Source organism: Bufo bufo, chromosome 2 (genome assembly GCF_905171765.1).
Source record: "Bufo bufo chromosome 2, aBufBuf1.1, whole genome shotgun sequence".
Taxonomy (NCBI): domain Eukaryota; kingdom Metazoa; phylum Chordata; class Amphibia; order Anura; family Bufonidae; genus Bufo; species Bufo bufo.
In genome coordinates this window covers 703,797,402-703,814,700 of record NC_053390.1, presented here as the reverse complement: position 1 = coordinate 703,814,700, position 17,299 = coordinate 703,797,402, and the positions used below count along the sequence as shown (strand labels likewise).

Genomic DNA, 17,299 nt, shown 5'->3' with positions numbered 1-17,299 from the left:
AAGCACCTGGATCTGAATACTTTTGTAATTGCATGTAATTAAAAATATAGCGTAGCCATTGATCTACTCAATAAAATGTATCCGTACAGCGCCACCTGCTGTTTGCTCTTCTCCTTATTTTTTCTCCACGTCACTGAGCTGGCTAAATGTATTAAATTTAAATCTTCAACTGCCAGCAGCCTTATGTTCTGTTAGAAGCTGTGGCAGTTACAGGGAGAGAGCTGCAGCAGAAAGGACACGACCGCGAGCTGGCAGGCTGCAGATAATCTAGCAGAGCAATTGGAGCAGGGAACGTGGAGATTTCAGGACCCATGTGAGGTACAGGGCTGGGTCTAGCTTTGTTACGATTTCTGATTTTAATTTTTTACATCAATCATGGCCTTTAAAAAAAGTACTCACTTAAGTGGCTTTTCATTCGTGGGCATTTGTACTTCTTGAACTGAGCCACGGCATTGCTGAGGAGGCTGATGATAAGTTCCTAATCAGAAAAGGGATAACAGTTACAGGAATATTCATATAGGTAGGACCCACATCTATGAGACATTTATGGCATATTCTCCAGATGCCCCTTTAAGTAATCACTTCTATTAAAAGCTTAGGGAAAGAAAATAGTAAATCTGCATACCGAGTGGATGACATCTCTCTCTTTTAGTTGAAGTGCGAGTATACCGGCCTTCTCCTTCTCCGGATCGGAAAGGTCGAAACCTAGATAACACACAGAACAGTCATTCATGGCCCGGGTACTACTGATGGTGTCCTGCAACAAGACACTGGTATAGAACGGCGGAATGATCTGCCTCTCATAGAATGTGATCATTCCCAACGTTCCAACACATAAAGGTCCCTTAACACAAGCCAATTACAGCCCCCAATGAGCCTGATGCAAAGCGAATGGGGCAACAAGTGTTGGTACAAACATTCATTCCAGATGACTGGTCCAACCATCTGCAGGTTGTAAAGGGTCCTATACATGAGGACTACAATAAAGATGACCAAGCAAATGCTAATATCAAACTATACCCCCAAGACTCAATTTTAAGGGAATCTATCATCAGTATGGGCTCCTGTTTAAATTAACATAATTATTTTTTTAAACTTGGAGATTTTTTTTTAATTTTCCATGTCACTTTCAGTTTAAAAATAATTCTGAAAAGCAATCAGAGTAAGGTAACAGACTCCGTTCTGGTCAGTTTTCTGCGGATGCAGACCACTTTACGGCAGCTTGTGTCTACTAGGGCGCAGGCAGAAGGCAGGTGGGTTTCTACTTCTAGTCCTTCATGGCGAGGGCGGTGGGGAGATCCTGCTGTGTTGTTGCTCTTTTTATTAGAAAGATTGACCTGTTCTACTAACAAAATTTCTGTACACGTAGGCCTTTTTCTATGTGGGTGAAAATGTTTTTTTTTGGCAAGAATGTAGGGGGGGGAAAAAATGAATATCTGCATTTTTTGGCTTATTTTCTTATACTGTTCCACACTTAAAGGGGTATTCTGGTTACATAAAGTTATCCCCTATCCACAAGATAGGGGGATAACTATTAGATCGGTGAAGGATCTACCACTGGAACACCCACTGACCACCTGAACAGTGGCCCCATAACCTGTGGAGGTCCACAAAATAAATGGAGCTGACAGTCGGTCATACATTTCTATGGGAGTTCCAGAAATAACAGTACAGCGCTGTGGATAGGGGATAACTTTCTATAACCAGAATACCCCTTTAATAGCCTGTTATATGTATGCTTCAGGTTATTACAGTCGTGTCTATACCTAGTAAGTATAGTCTTTGTTGTTTTGTTTTGATGTAATAAGAAAATAAAATGTATTTTATACTTAGGGTACTTTCACACTAGCGTTATTCTTTTCTGGCATAGAGTTCCGTCACAGGGGCTCAAATCCGGAAAAGAACTGATCAGTTTTATCCTAATGCATTCTGAATGGAGAGTAATCTGTTCAGGATGCATCAGGATGTCTTCAGTTCAGTCTTTTTGACTGATCAGGACAGAGATAATACCGCAGCATGCTACGGTTTTATCTCCGGCCAAAAAAACTGAACACTTGCCGGAATGCCAGATCCGGCATTTTTTTCTATAGGAATGTATTAGTGCCGGATCCAGCATTCAAAATACCGGAATGCCGGATCCATCATTCCGGTCTGCGCATGAAAAAAAAGGTGAAAAATATAAATGCCGGATCCGTTTTTCCGGATGACACCGGAAAGACGGATCCGTCATTTCAATGCAATTGTAAGACGGATCAGGATCCTTTTGACGGATCCGGCAGGCAGTTCCGGCGAAGGAACTGCTTGCCGGATCACTCTGCCGCATGTGTGAAAGTACCCTAAGTCTGAAAAATGCCTGATCAGTCAGAAAAAAATGACATGCGTTTGCATACAGTTTGCCTGATCAGGAACGGAACTGCCTGCCGGAATCAAACAACGCAAGTGTGAAAGTACCCTAAGCAATTACTTTTTCAATTATTTGTTTTCAAACACTTTTATATATCTTAGTACTTTTAAATCCTGTTTATAGGTTGCTTATTTACATGTTTATTTTAAAACTTATAGGGGGCACTTAATCATGACGGTAATATCGGAAGTAAGTTTTGCTTTAGTCTGCGTTGGAGTACTTTGCACCAAAATTATCAAGCATTGCACATTATCAAACATTGTTATATTTGGTGGATGTTTAAACCTAACACTTTTGACTAGATAATCCCACTGCAGCTTTGTCCCTCACCCCCTAAGGGTCCATTCACACGTCCGTAGTGTATTGCGGATCCGCAATACACCGGGCCGGCTCCCCCGTAGAACTGCCTATTCTTGTCCGCAATTGCGGGCAAGAATAGAACATGTTCTATTTTTTTCGGGAGCCGTGGACCGGAAGATCAGGGCCGCTCTCCGGAAATGGGGATGCGGACCGCACACAGCTTCCGGCCCCATAGAGAATGAATGGATCCGGATTCGTTACGCAATGTTGCGGAACGGATCCGGACCCATTCTACGGACGTGTGAATGGACCCTAAGGGAGTGAGTTTGTGAACTTAAAAAAAAAGTTGCAGTGAAACTAATTAATATAGCTAACCATGCCCACTTCCCAACCTGCTTTTCGAAAACTGGCAGGAGTGGTGTAAAAATGTTGCAATTTTTCTGTGCAAGTAAGGCCAGAAAGTAGCAAAAGCTCTAGCTCAAGCTTTTGCAACTTTTTGAAGCCAGAAATCTGTTGTGAAGGGCGTGATAAACTCCCCCAATAATGATGAAATCCCATGTTGACTCACTTAGTATGCCTTGTCTCCAGGCCCTCTGTCCATAGAAGTCCAACACGCCATTGGGAGTCTCCAGAGGATCTGGATTGGGATATGCTACAGAGGGCTAAACATACAATATATATAAAAAAAATGCAAAACTTACTTCAACAAACACAAAGTAATTTTAAAACAAAGACAAAAACAAGCCCTTTAAAGGCAGGTTTACATGGCCTGATGGAGCAGGCGATTGTCGGGAAGCAAACAGCAATTTCTTCCGCAGTGCTGACAGTGTACCGATGTTAGGGCAGTATATGGTATTCATAGCCATCTTTAGGGAATATATGGGGCAGCGCAGTGAGGGAGGCAGGTCTTCACTATTCAGTACTGCGCTGACAGTGTACCGATGTTAGGGCAGTATATAGTATTCATAGCCATCTTTAGGGAATATATGAGGGAGGCAGGTCTTCACTATTCAGTACTGCGCTGACGGTGTACCGATGTTAGGGCAGTATATAGTATTCATAGCCATCTTTAGGGAATATATGAGGGAGGCAGGTCTTCACTATTCAGTACTGCGCTGACGGTGTACCGATGTTAGGGCAGTATATAGTATTCATAGCCATCTTTAGGGAATATATGAGGGAGGCAGGTCTTCACTATTCAGTACTGCGCTGACAGTGTACCGATGTTAGGGCAGTATATAGTATTCATAGCCATCTTTAGGGAATATATGAGGGAGGCAGGTCTTCACTATTCAGTACTGCGCTGACAGTGTACCGATGTTAGGGCAGTATATGGTATTCATAGCCATCTTTAGGGAAAATATGGGGGAGTCAGGTCTTCACTATTCAGTACTGCGCGGACAGTGTACCGATGTTAGGGCAGTATATGGTATTCATAGCCATCTTTAGGGAATATATGAGGGAGGCAGGTTTTCACTATTCAGTACTGCGCTGACGGTGTACCGATGTTAGGGCAGTATATAGTATTCATAGCCATCTTTAGGGAATATATGAGGGAGGCAGGTCTTCACTATTCAGTACTGCGCTGACGGTGTACCGATGTTAGGGCAGTATATAGTATTCATAGCCATCTTTAGGGAAAATATGGGGGAGTCAGGTCTTCACTATTCAGTACTGCGCTGACAGTGTACCGATGTTAGGGCAGTATATAGTATTCATAGCCATCTTTAGGGAATATATGAGGGAGGCAGGTCTTCACTATTCAGTACTGCGCTGACAGTGTACCGATGTTAGGGCAGTATATGGTATTCATAGCCATCTTTAGGGAAAATATGGGGGAGTCAGGTCTTCACTATTCAGTACTGCGCGGACAGTGTACCGATGTTAGGGCAGTATATGGTATTCATAGCCATCTTTAGGGAAAATATGGGGGAGTCAGGTCTTCACTATTCAGTACTGCGCTGACAGTGTACCGATGTTAGGGCAGTATATGGTATTCATAGCCATCTTTAGGGAAAATATGGGGGAGTCAGGTCTTCACTATTCAGTACTGCGCGGACAGTGTACCGATGTTAGGGCAGTATATAGTATTCATAGCCATCTTTAGGGAATATATGAGGGAGGCAGGTCTTCACTATTCAGTACTGCGCTGACGGTGTACCGATGTTAGGGCAGTATATGGTATTCATAGCCATCTTTAGGGAAAATATGGGGGAGTCAGGTCTTCACTATTCAGTACTGCGCGGACAGTGTACCGATGTTAGGGCAGTATATGGTATTCATAGCCATCTTTAGGGAAAATATGGGGGAGTCAGGTCTTCACTATTCAGTACTGCGCGGACAGTGTACCGATGTTAGGGCAGTATATAGTATTCATAGCCATCTTTAGGGAATATATGAGGGAGGCAGGTCTTCACTATTCAGTACTGCGCTGACGGTGTACCGATGTTAGGGCAGTATATAGTATTCATAGCCATCTTTAGGGAAAATATGGGGGAGTCAGGTCTTCACTATTCAGTACTGCGCTGACAGTGTACCGATGTTAGGGCAGTATATAGTATTCATAGCCATCTTTAGGGAAAATATGGGGGAGTCAGGTCTTCACTATTCAGTACTGCGCGGACAGTGTACCGATGTTAGGGCAGTATATGGTATTCATAGCCATCTTTAGGGAATATATGAGGGAGGCAGGTCTTCACTATTCAGTACTGCGCTGACAGTGAAGATGGGCTGCTCACTGTCAAAAAACAACTTCAGGGTCAGATTTTTCTTTAAAAAGATCCAAAATCAATAAATAAAATGTTTATTATCAATTTCCTACACACTTAAAAATACAAAAATGGCAGTTACACCTAAACAATAAGATTACGTGAGGAAAGCCTTACATCATGGTTACACAGAAGGCCTGCTAGGTGCTTGCGCTCCTGGGCATAATATGCAGCCTGCTGGTAATAGAATCCCGGATTTTGGGTTTGAATGGCAGTCAGACCGAGTTTAATAGCCTCATCAAATAAATCTCCAAAAGCCTGGAACCTTTAAAATACACAAATGACATTACACCACACAGAATATATAATATCGATATCAAATCAGATAATGCAGTCACGTAGAGAAGTCCATACTGTTTAGACATCCAGGCCGCATGTTCGAAGGACAACTCGGCACTGCCTATCTTCTTCTTGCACAAATCTATGTGCTTTCTGAACTGTGCAATGGCATCTAGAGGAGTGTTGTGCTGGAAACACAGGCGGCAGATCTACAGCAGGAAGGAAGAGATGATGACCGTAAGACAGCGCGTGACTGCACTCTGACTCTCCGAATCATACCGCGTCTTTGGTGTGGACTGGACGCCTGTCTCTCTATTCCCTTCTAAGAGGGTCTCATTGCGAGTCTCACAGGGAGGAATGCAGAGACAGACATCAGGCCCACACCGAAGACGCTGCATCCCTGGCAAGCAAATGATATACATTACATTCATATCAAAGAACGATATTTTCCTAGAGTGATTCTTTAAAGGGAGTCTTTCACCTAAAATCACCCTTCTAGAACACCAACATCTGGATCTCGATTACATTCCCCATATTAGAATGCTACCTTCCATATAGCTGTCCATCGCCGATTTTCTCCGAAAAACACTTTTATTTGATATGGTAATTAGCTTCTGAAGGTGCTCAGGGGCGGTGTTCATGCGGCCGTTGCCCAGGCCCCTCGTCGCTTTTCATACGAAACCCCTCCCCTTTCACCCCTCTGGCCCGCCCTAGGATCTTCGGATTACGTCCTCCTCTTAGTGAGAAATCCAGTGCCAATGCCGTTCAACAGATTCGCCGCGCCTGCGCACTTCATTCCCCATAATGGGCAGAGGCACAAGAGCGTTTAATGTGCATGTGCCGGCCCGTATATCCCGATCTAGCCAGCCTTGTGCCTCTGCCCATAATGGGGAATGAAGTGCGCAGGCGCGGCAAATCTGTTGAACGGCGCTGGCGCTGGATTCAGTTGTTCAGTTTTTTCCGTGCAGGTGCAATGTGTTTTGATGTGTTTTTCACGCACGTGATAAAAAACCTGAAGGTTTACAAACAACATCTCCTAGTAACCATCAGTGAAAAACGCATCGCACCCGCACTTGCTTCCGGATGCAATGCGTTTTTCACTGAAGCCCCATTCACTTCTATAGGACCAGGGCTGCATGAAAAACGCAGAATATAGAACATGCTGTGATTTTCACGCTACGCAGAACTGATGCGTGAAAAAAACCGCTCATGTACACAGACCCATTGAAATGAATGGGTCCGGATTCAGTGCGGGCGCAATGTGTTTAAGTCACGCATTGCACCCGCGCGGAAAACTCGCCCGTGTGCAAGGGGCCTAACAGTTTTGCCTGGAGTCTTCCTTTAACCCTTTTAGGCCTGGGCCGGTCTCCATTTTTGCACATAATTATTATTATTTTTTTTTTTTTAACTCCCAGCCTTCCCACAGCCATAGCTTTTTATTTTTCCATTTACACCGCTGTATGAGGGCTTGTTTTTTTGCAGGCTAAGTTGTACTTTCTCATGGCACCATTTAATATTGCTTATGATCTATTGGGAAGCTGGAAAAAAAATCCAAATGGGGTGGAATTGGGAAAAAATTAAATTCCATCACAGTTTTATGGGTTTTTATTTTAACAATGTTCCCTATGCGGTAAAACTGACTTGTTACCTTCATTCTCTGGGTCAGTATGACACAACATTTATATAGTTTTGCTTGTGTTTTAAAACAACTTTGGAAAAAAACGTATTTATTCTGACTCCTATAACTTTTTATAGTTATGTCTACAGAGCTGTGTGGAGCTAATTTTTTGCGTCTATAGTTTTTATATTTAACCATTTTATATTGTGTACGACTTTTTTATCACTTTATTCAATTTTTTGGGGAGGTGAAGCAACCAAAAATGGTGGAATGGTCATTTTGATTTTTTTTCCCCGTTACGGCCTTCGTCGTACGAGATAAATACATTTATATTTTAATACTTGGGGAGTTTTTGGGACAAGGCGATGCCTATCATCTTTATTCTTATTTTAATTATGGCTTTAACACTGCAGTCTATAGAACATTCCTGTGTATTCCAATGGCGCCCTGCCACCTGCAGGCCTCCAAAGAAACTACAGCTGTGGCAGGCTGGGATTCATCAGCGGGACCAAGCCTAGAACAGCAAAGGAACAGCTTCTCCGATCGCAGACATTAGCCCCAGTGTTTGCCGTTTGAAACAGCAGAAACATGGCGGCTATAGCGGCAGCTCTGCTTGCGAGTGTGCACAATTTTTAAAGAAGTCAAGTTCAACCACACATGTATGACGGCGGTCCTGAAGCGATTAAATCCTTTGTTGTGACCTTCCACAAATGTATGCACTGCAGCATTGCTTTGTCCACTTTTTGGTTAGGGCCCATTTACACATCATAATAATTACCCAGTGTGTATGAAGAAAAATACAAAAGATGAAACCGTCATTTAGGTTTGATCTTCATAGTTATGCGCTATAAAAGTTATTACAGACATGACTGGTCGCAGCTACAGCTACAGTCGGGAATGCTGCATTGTGCATGCATCTTTGGAAAGCTGTAGTTATGCAACTGAGGAAGAGTTTCCTCCCTGTCGACGCCTAGCGATGTCCTGATGGAAACGGCCAACAGATCCTCACTTCAAGATCATTTTCAAAGTTTAGATTAGGCTACTTTCACACTAGCGGCACGGACCTCTGGCAGGCTGTTCCGTCGGGTGAACAGCCTGTTGGATCCGTCCTGCAGCTAGTGACCGTGTGATCCTGGACTGCCGCTCCGTCACCATTGACTATAATGGGGGAAGAGTTCCGGCGGAGGCACGGCAGCGCACGGCGAGAGGCTGCCGGAATAAATGCCGGACATGTCGTAGTTTTATTCTGGCAGCCTCTCGCCTTGCGCTGCCAGAACTCTGCCCCCCCCCCCCCCCCCCCTCATTACAGTCAATGGGGACAGAGCGGCAGGACGGATCTGACAGGCTGATCACCCGACAGAACAGCCTGCCGGAGGTCCGTGCCGCTAGTGTGAAAGTAGCCCTAGGCGGCATGGAAGAAGAGGACTTCAGAACTTGAAGAAGAAATGGCTTTTAGTTACTACCCTTCAACTAAAAGAGGAGCAATGTCTGGAAATCCACTGTGCACGTGTCCCACCTCACTGGTATGAGATCTAAATTGCTTTTGTTAAAAGAAACAAAATAAATTGCTAGAGCAGACATAACAGGCAATCAAAGGGTGAAAGAGGAGCAGGATTTGTCAATGTCCAGTAGAAATGTCAGACACCAGGATGAGTGGAGGGGGCCTCAGTGTGAAACACCTAGCATGGATAGAATCAGATGTCTGTACAACGGCTCACCTTATAGTTTATGAAGCCAGCCATCGTCTTTATTTCCAGCATGTTGGTTTCATGAGCCCTCAGTTCATGCACCAAGTTATAAGCTGTCCTGTAATTCCTAAGCACAAACGTATTCAGTTACAAGAAAATAAACGCAACATTTCTAATAGCCATCTCGCCTAAACTAAAAGATGATGAAGATTCCTTCTCAGATTTTACTCCTGCGCAGGATTCATGCGTGATGCAAGCACAGCACTGGAAATTGTATTTTACATACATTTACATCTGCTGTGTTATTAGGCGCTTACTTTAAGGCATTCTGTGTATCCTGCTTCAGTTCACTGAAAAATCCAATCTTGAACTGATGCCTCACGAACAGGAGCTGGAAGAGAAAAGACACGACAAGCTGTGCATTAGTGACACGTCCAAAGGTTACCAATATGTAAAGGGGTTGACAATCCCTGGGATCTGCCTGAAATAAAGAAGTAAGTACAGTACCTACCTGACAGATCCCACACCGCTGCTCCAGTTCTCCTGGGCGCCATTTACCTGGCTGCAGCGGTGACGTCGTGTCAGCAACATGTGACCGACGCAACCAATCACTGGCCTTTAGTCGTGCGTTAAAAAGGCTGGCCTACATAAAACACGTTTCACCTGTTCACAGACGAGGTGACAAACATATGACCACTGGAATCCTCACCGATCATAAGAATGGGGGTCTGAGTTCCCTGGGTGAATGGATTGGTTGTGTGCATACAGACCACCACTCTAGTCACTTCATTATAATGCATCTCACTCTATCATATGCATAGGGATCTGATCAAGATACCCTCTGCCCTATTTTAAACATGACATGGACGTCCTAATATGGTACAAGCAATGTACGACAAGATAGTCTTGTACTATACCTGTGACAAATTCTAATTTGTCTATAAACTTACCTGGTGAGTGGTTTTATTTAAGAACTCCTTGTGGGACTTTATCCTTCGGATTTCGGAGTAGTAGTAGGTTTGTGCGTGTTCATAAAAAGCATTCTCCAATCTAAGGGGGAAAAATAAGTGAAAACGGTAGTCATTTCAGTTGTCAGGAGATATCAAGTTCAGGGGTCTCCAAGTCTATGATTTAGTATGTGCAGGGCAACGCAAGCTGCAGACCCAGAACAGAGACTGTGATCTGGAGTGAACCACGGAGAACATCTTACTTCTTACACATCTAGCAATTTGATAGTTTACGGTTATTCATATAATCATAGAGAGCCCCTACATGCAGTACACCACAATGGCATGAAGAAGGCAATGTATAAGAGTAGAAAAACCAAATGATACACTTAAATGTGCCAGCAATTAGAATAATGTCCATGGGTTAGCACAGTATAGTTACCGGATGATATAGCCCACCAAGTGATCAGTGTGTGGCAACACGAAGAGAGACTTCCCCGACAGGTCACAGGCATTGCACAGGGCAGCAGCTCTTTCTGAAGCAATCAGATCTTCACCTGCACATGAAAATGTATAGTGATTGCCAGTAAAGTGGAACTGACGTTCTATTTTTATTTGTGAAACGTACAGGTGAAACTCGAAAAGTTTGAATATCGTGCAAAAGTTCATATATTTCAGTAATGCAAATTAAAAGGTGAAACTAATATATGAGAGACTCATTACATGGAAAGTGAGACATTTCAAGCCTTTATTTGTTATAATTTGGATGATTCTGGTTTACAGCTTATGAAACCCCAAAGTCACAATCTCAGAAAATTATATTATTACATGAAATCAATAAAAAAAAGTATGTTAAATAGAAAAAAGTAGGACCTCTGAAAAGTCTAATCATGCATATGTACTCAGCACTTGGTTTGGGCCCCACGTGGCATGGATGCCATCAGCCTATGGCACTGCTGAGGAGTTATGGAAGACCAGGATGCTTCAGCCTTCAGCATTGTTCGGTCTCATGTCTCTCATCTTTCTCTTGGCAATGCCCCGTAGATTCTCTATGGGGTCCAGGTCAGGCGAGTTTGCTGGCCAATCAAGGACAGTAATCCCATGGTCATTGAACCAGGTTCTGGTACTTTTGGCAGTGTCGGCAGGTGCCAAGTCCTGCTGGAAAATGAAGTCACCATCTCCATAAAGCTCGTCTGTGGAAGGAAGCATGAAGTGCCCCAAAATCTCCTGGTAGACGGCTGCGTTGACTCTGGACTTAATGAAGCACAGTGGACCAACACCAGCAGATGACATGGCTGCCCAACACAGACTGTGGAAACTTCACACTGGACGTCAAGCATCTTGCATTGTGTGCCTCTCCATTCTTCCTCCAGATTCTGGGTCCTTGGTTTCCAAATGAGATGCAAAAGTTGCTCTCATCAGAAAAGAGGACTTTGGACCACTGAGCAACAATCCAGTTCTTTTTTTCTTTAGCCCAGGAAGACGCTTCTGACGTTGTTTGTTGTCAGGCTTGACAAGAGGAATACGACATTTGATGTCCAGGATCGGTCTGTGTGCGGTGGCTCTGGATGCACTACCTCCAGCCTCAGTCCTCTCCTTGTGAAAGTCCCCAACACTTCTGAATGGCCTTTCCTGACAATCGTCTCCAGGCTGCGGTCATCCCTGCGGCTTGTGCACCTTTTTCTTCCACACTTGTCCCCTCCACATAACTTTCTATCATTGTGCTCTGATACAGCACTTTGGGAACATCCAACTTCTTTTTCAATTACCTTTTGAGGCTTTCCCTCCTTATGGAGGGAGTCAATGATGGTTTTCGGCACAGCTGTCAGGTCAGCAGTCTTTCCCATGATTGTGATTCCTACTGAAGCAGACTGAGAGACAATGTAAAGACTCAGGTCCCCTTAGCTCAGGGGGTATGGATTAATTAGCTGACTACAGTCTGACACTTTGAGCCTAGAATATTGGACCTTTTCACAATATTCTAATTTTCTGAGATTGTGACTTTGGGGTTCTCATAAGCTGTAAGCCATAATCATCCAAATTATAACAAATAAAGGCTTGAAATATCTCGCTTTGCATGTAATGAGTCTATCTCATATGTTAGTTTCACCTTTTAATTTGCATTACTGAAATAAATAAACTTTTGCACAATATTCAAATTTTTTGAGTTTCACCTGTATAGGGGTAGTGATACTGACCATTTTTGTAATATACTTTCATTACTGAAATAAAAAAAATAGCTGTAAAGTGGCCCATTTTGAGCCTTAGCAACGCTCCTCTGTCTTCTGTTTACATAACAGTCAGTGTTGGCAAGTCTCCAATGTTATGTAAACAGAAGACAGAGGAGCGTTGCTAAGGCTCAAAATGGGCCACTTTAGAGCTAATTTTCTAATAGAAACGTATGATTTCAGTAATAAAAGTATATTACAAAAATGCCCTTATACATTACAGAAATAAAAATAGAATGGCAGTTACACGTTAAAGTGGTTTTCAAGGCGTTTAATATTGACGACCTATCCTCAGGATAGGTGATCAATACCTGGTTGATGGGGCCTGACCCCCTCCAGTGAGCACCGTTGCCTCCTCACAGCATACCAAGAACAGCACTGTATATTGCATATTGGCAGTGCTTGGTATTGCAGCCCAGGCCCGCTCATTAGAGTCGTAACCCCGCTCTTTAATGGCTAAGAAATTAAATGGTTAAAATAACTGGACGGCCAAGGTGTAAATGATGTAACATTACTGACTCCATATTGATTCATAAAAATCTCCCTCACTGTGTTGTACCCTCAATGTTCATTATACACAAAGCACACATTAAACCATTGGTTACCATACCTGGCGGTAAAGGTGTTTTCTTCTGAATAAGAACAACTGCCACCTTGGTGTTTCTTCCCTGCAAGCTCTGCCTGTGGCACAAAGATAGACAGTCACTGTACAATGTGACTGCAGTGTATACAAATGTAGCCATATATACCGTATACATACGTGAATCGGCTTACACTACGCTTCTCTCTTAGCCTCTCACACATCACACTGCTATGTACAGGACGTGTATTAGATGCAGAACTCCTACATGAACTTTCCATATGGTCACTATTTAAGGAATTGTGGTTGGTGGAATCTGGGCGATTAGACCCTCATCAGTCCCTCCAACAAAATGGCAGAAGTAGGTCTATTAGACTGTAGAAGTCTTACTCGGTCTGTCCGAGAAGAGGTGGAGAAGTGGCACAGTGTTCAGCTGTTTCTGCCCACTGTTCTCATTACTGGTCGGGGTCTCAGCACCCAGAACTCCACAAATTTAAAATTTCTGATCTGTCTCAAGTTTTTTTAATGGCACATATACTTTACGGAACAAACAAAGACAGGAGCCGGCTGCTAGTTTTGACGGCACTCAGGAAAAAAAATGTACCTCCAAAAAAAAAAAAAAAAATAGGAGTCGGCCACAGAATAAGTAAATGACGGTTAGATCAGATGAAACATTCATGGTATACTTCAGTAGCTGAAAATCTGTCCTGCTCTGGTCCTCGTCTAGACAGCTGCACGGCTTGGTAAAGGGCTTGTCTGTCCCTGGCAAAGTGACCCATCAAAGCATTACGGTGGCACTGTACTTTAAATATGTTGAAGGGAGATATCAAAAGTTTAGATCGATGGAGGTCCGAGCGCCGAGACCCCTAACTGATCTTTAGAATGCAGGGAGAGAAGACCACGCATATGGTGCGCTCTCTCCTCGCAAGCGAGACAGACTCAATAGAAAGTCTGAGGGCCGTGTAGCTCCCGTCTCGTGCAGCGAGGAGAGAGAGCATGATATGCGTACAGTGCCACTTTAAAGAGGGTGGTCCTTCAAAACTGGGGGACCCTGCAAATCCATGGATGACATGGACAGCCATTCATATGCGATGGCTTCTCTCTCCTTGTTGACCCGATCAGTGGAGACCTCAGCACTCAGACCCACCGATCAAAGCCTTCAAAGTCTGACAGCTTTAGTTTTACATCAACTTTACCTGACAATTTCCACTCTGGTCGCACATTCTGACTGTTTCTCCTTCCACTGGCCCTCATCCCAGTCAAGTTCGTAAAACACAACGACCAAAGCGGGCACCAAGTTCAGGTGTTTATTCATCCAACCAGTCTTTAGGATTCCTTTGGGGATGTACCATTCATATGATGTTCTCTAAGGAAAGCAGAGTAGCATTGGGAGAAGACAGGTGTAAAGACTATGAACATATGTGGCCTCTCCGAATCCATATAATTCACTACCTTTGACTAGTACTTGCGTGCTACTTAGGCCTCTTTCACACGGGCGACATATTTTTGGCCCGGATAAGAGGCGGGTGCGTTGCGGGAAAATGCGCGATTTTTCCACACGAGTGCAAACATTGTAATGCGTTTTGCACTCGCGTGAGAAAAATCGCGCATGTGTGGTACCCAAACCCGAACTTCTTCACAGAAGTTCGGGTTTGGGTACCACACATGCGCGATTTGTTTCGCGCTTGGGATCGGTGTTCTGTAGATCGTATTATTTTCCCTTATAACCATGTTATAAGAGGAAATAATAATGATCGGGTCTCCATCCGGATCGTCTCCTAGCAACCGTGCGTGAAAATCGCACCGCATGCGCACTTGCTTGCGGATGCTTGCTATTTTCACGCAACCCCATTCATTTCTATGGGGCCTGCGTTACGTGAAAAATGCACACAGAGGAGCATGCTGCGATTTTCACGCAACGCATAAGTGATGCGTGAAAATCACCGCTCGTGTGAACAGCCCCATAGAAATGAATCGGTTGGGATTCAGTGCGGGTGCAATGCGTTCACCTCCCGCATTGCACCCGCGTGGAATACTCGCCGTGTGAAAGGGGCCTTACTGTTTTGTGTTAATAAATGCTGCTCTCTGCCTACACCATGCTTTACAGTGCATGTCTACCTGTGTGCACAACTAGAGCACCCAATGATAATGAACATACACTGAGCTTCTATAAGGGAGTTTCTCAGTAAATGTTATATAGGTCGCTCAATGGCAGAAAAGTCAAGATGGTACCTTTGTTCTACATTTTGGAAATTCGTGGTCTCCTGGAAGCACTTTAAAGGAGATGGGGACGCGGTCTGCACGTCTATTTGCACAAAAGGCATCCCAAATGGCGCGATGAACAGCATTGTATGTCACATCTAATCCAGTGAGGGTCACAAAGGCCATGGGGCGACAGCATAATTCCACAGGAAAATCCCACTGGGTGGGGCTCATTTTTGATCTTAGTGAGAATATCTGAGAAATAAAGAAAGGAGATCCTACTAGTAGCATGCAATGCAGACGGTACATGTGTCAGGGTATTAGATGATAGGGTCTACACATTACGAATGGTAGACGCCTTAGACGAGCTGCTCTCAAAATATCTACTTACCAGGCTGTTCACTATACATCACACACAGGTATGTTTTAGCCCCTTGCCATATTATATATAGCTTTTCTGTCCATCGATATCAGACCCTTTCATGTAACAATGGCTACCACCGATGGATCTTGATCAATGCCTGGACATATACATTAGATAGCGTACATGGGTGCAGCCTGACTGTCCGCGACGTCTGCCATTGGACATAATAACATTTAGGCAGGCAGCAGAGGTGACTGACAGCCGCCTACCCCCTCTCCCTATGGTAGTAAATAGGCATGCTAGGCTGAACCAAGAGTTTGTTTCTAAGGAGAAGTTGTCTTCTTAGGACATATGGACATGATAGAGAAGGGAAACCCTGCTGAGGACCAGGGGGGCTGCAGACAGATACTCTTGCTCTGGCGTACCCAACCAATTTAACTGAATGGCTGCTATGTAACACCCCATTCTCCCTGCAGCAGGGGAAATGTATGGCTGGACGGAGCCCATCCCACTGATGGAAGGCAAAGCCTTGTCAATGTCAATAGAGAAAGGGCTGTCGAGGGATGCAGAAAAGCAAAGCCTTCGGAGACCATAACCCTATCTATCCCCGGGAGCCTTAGCACTCCCATAAGTGCACAGACACTGAGGAAGAATACAAAGAAACAGTAATTATGCAGAAATCTATTTTTGCACTTTTAGATTTGGTTTCAAAATATAGATTTGTAGCTTTAACAATACAGAAGGGGACGGTGGAGCTCCAGCGAGAGCAGTGACATCTTTATTCTCCTTATAAGTTCCAAAGGTCACACCCACACCGACCATACAATAATTTAGCACCCTAAAGACAGGCCATCAGTGGGAAACCCCTTTAAAAGGGTTTTGCGGGATTTTAATACTGATGACCTATCCTCAGGAGGTGAGGTCTGTGGGTGCTGCTCTACAACTCTTTTTACTATCCTCAGGATGGGTCATCAATATCAGATTGGCGGGGGTCCGACACCCGCACCGATCAGCTGGTTGAAGAGGAGGTGTGCTCTGTATGAGAGCAGCCTTTCCTTTTTTGTCTACCTGCTCGCCGTCAACATCACAGCGGTGAACAGGTGTAATCACAAGAAGCTCTGTAGTATACACCTGAATAGGAACGAGCCGTCCCATAGAAGTGAATGGGATGGCTTGTAATTACATCTGTTCACTGCTGAGATGTCAATGGCGAGCAGCTAAACAACGAAGGGAAGGCTAAGTTCGCACAGAGCACACCTTCTCTTCAAACAGCTGATTGGCGGGATGCCGGGTGTCGGACCTCCGCTGATCTGAGGATAGGTCATCAATATTATTACCCCAGAAAACCCTTTTAAGGAGGATCTTTCACCGTTTTTTTTCTTCTGTTAAGCGGAGCGTGCAAGCAGGGTACGCTCCGCTGATGCTGTTAACTTTTTTTTTTTTTTTAAATGACCCCTCGGCTGCCCCTGTTCTGTTTTTGCACCCTGTATGCTAATAGATAGCATCGGTACAGGGAGGAGGGGACGCCAGCCCTTAGGGGGCGTCTCCTTCTCCCTGGATGTGGAGCGGTCCAATCGCAGCGGACCACGTCACAGCCAGGGAGAAAAAACAGCTCATCTTCCGCTGCGATTGGGCCGATGCCATCTATTAGCATACAGGGGGCAAAAACAGAACAGGGGCACAGCGGGGCAGCTAAGGGGGCATTTGAATAAAATAAATGTTATAGCAGCATCGGCAGAGTGGACCCCGCTTGAAAAGGTACCTAGTTTAACAAAAAAAAAATAAAAAAAAAAAGGTGAAAAGTCCTCTTTAATATAAAATATTCAACCAGTCTGTGCAGCACAGTTAAATGCACTGGGGTATATTTATCAATGCAACATAACAGCAATGAAAAAGAATGGCCCTGAGACTGGATTCATCA

The 17,299-nt window shown here is 44.2% G+C and overlaps 1 protein-coding gene across 1 annotated transcript in view; it reads right to left on the bottom strand.

The window, feature by feature from the left end:
• The window catches only part of TRAPPC11 (trafficking protein particle complex subunit 11), a 50,938-nt gene that overhangs the window by 31,248 nt on the left and 2,391 nt on the right, over positions 1-17,299 (bottom strand). The window contains exons 2-13 of the mRNA XM_040418715.1: positions 15,045-15,269; positions 14,009-14,178; positions 12,843-12,913; positions 10,447-10,561; positions 10,008-10,107; positions 9,375-9,448; positions 9,088-9,184; positions 5,827-5,960; positions 5,590-5,737; positions 3,273-3,366; positions 626-705; positions 400-478 (exon numbers count right to left, since the gene is read on the bottom strand). Coding sequence (XP_040274649.1) covers positions 400-478; positions 626-705; positions 3,273-3,366; positions 5,590-5,737; positions 5,827-5,960; positions 9,088-9,184; positions 9,375-9,448; positions 10,008-10,107; positions 10,447-10,561; positions 12,843-12,913; positions 14,009-14,178; positions 15,045-15,248 — 1,366 coding nt within the window. The 5' untranslated portion in view covers positions 15,249-15,269. The remainder of the gene's footprint in view (positions 1-399; positions 479-625; positions 706-3,272; positions 3,367-5,589; positions 5,738-5,826; positions 5,961-9,087; positions 9,185-9,374; positions 9,449-10,007; positions 10,108-10,446; positions 10,562-12,842; positions 12,914-14,008; positions 14,179-15,044; positions 15,270-17,299) is intronic.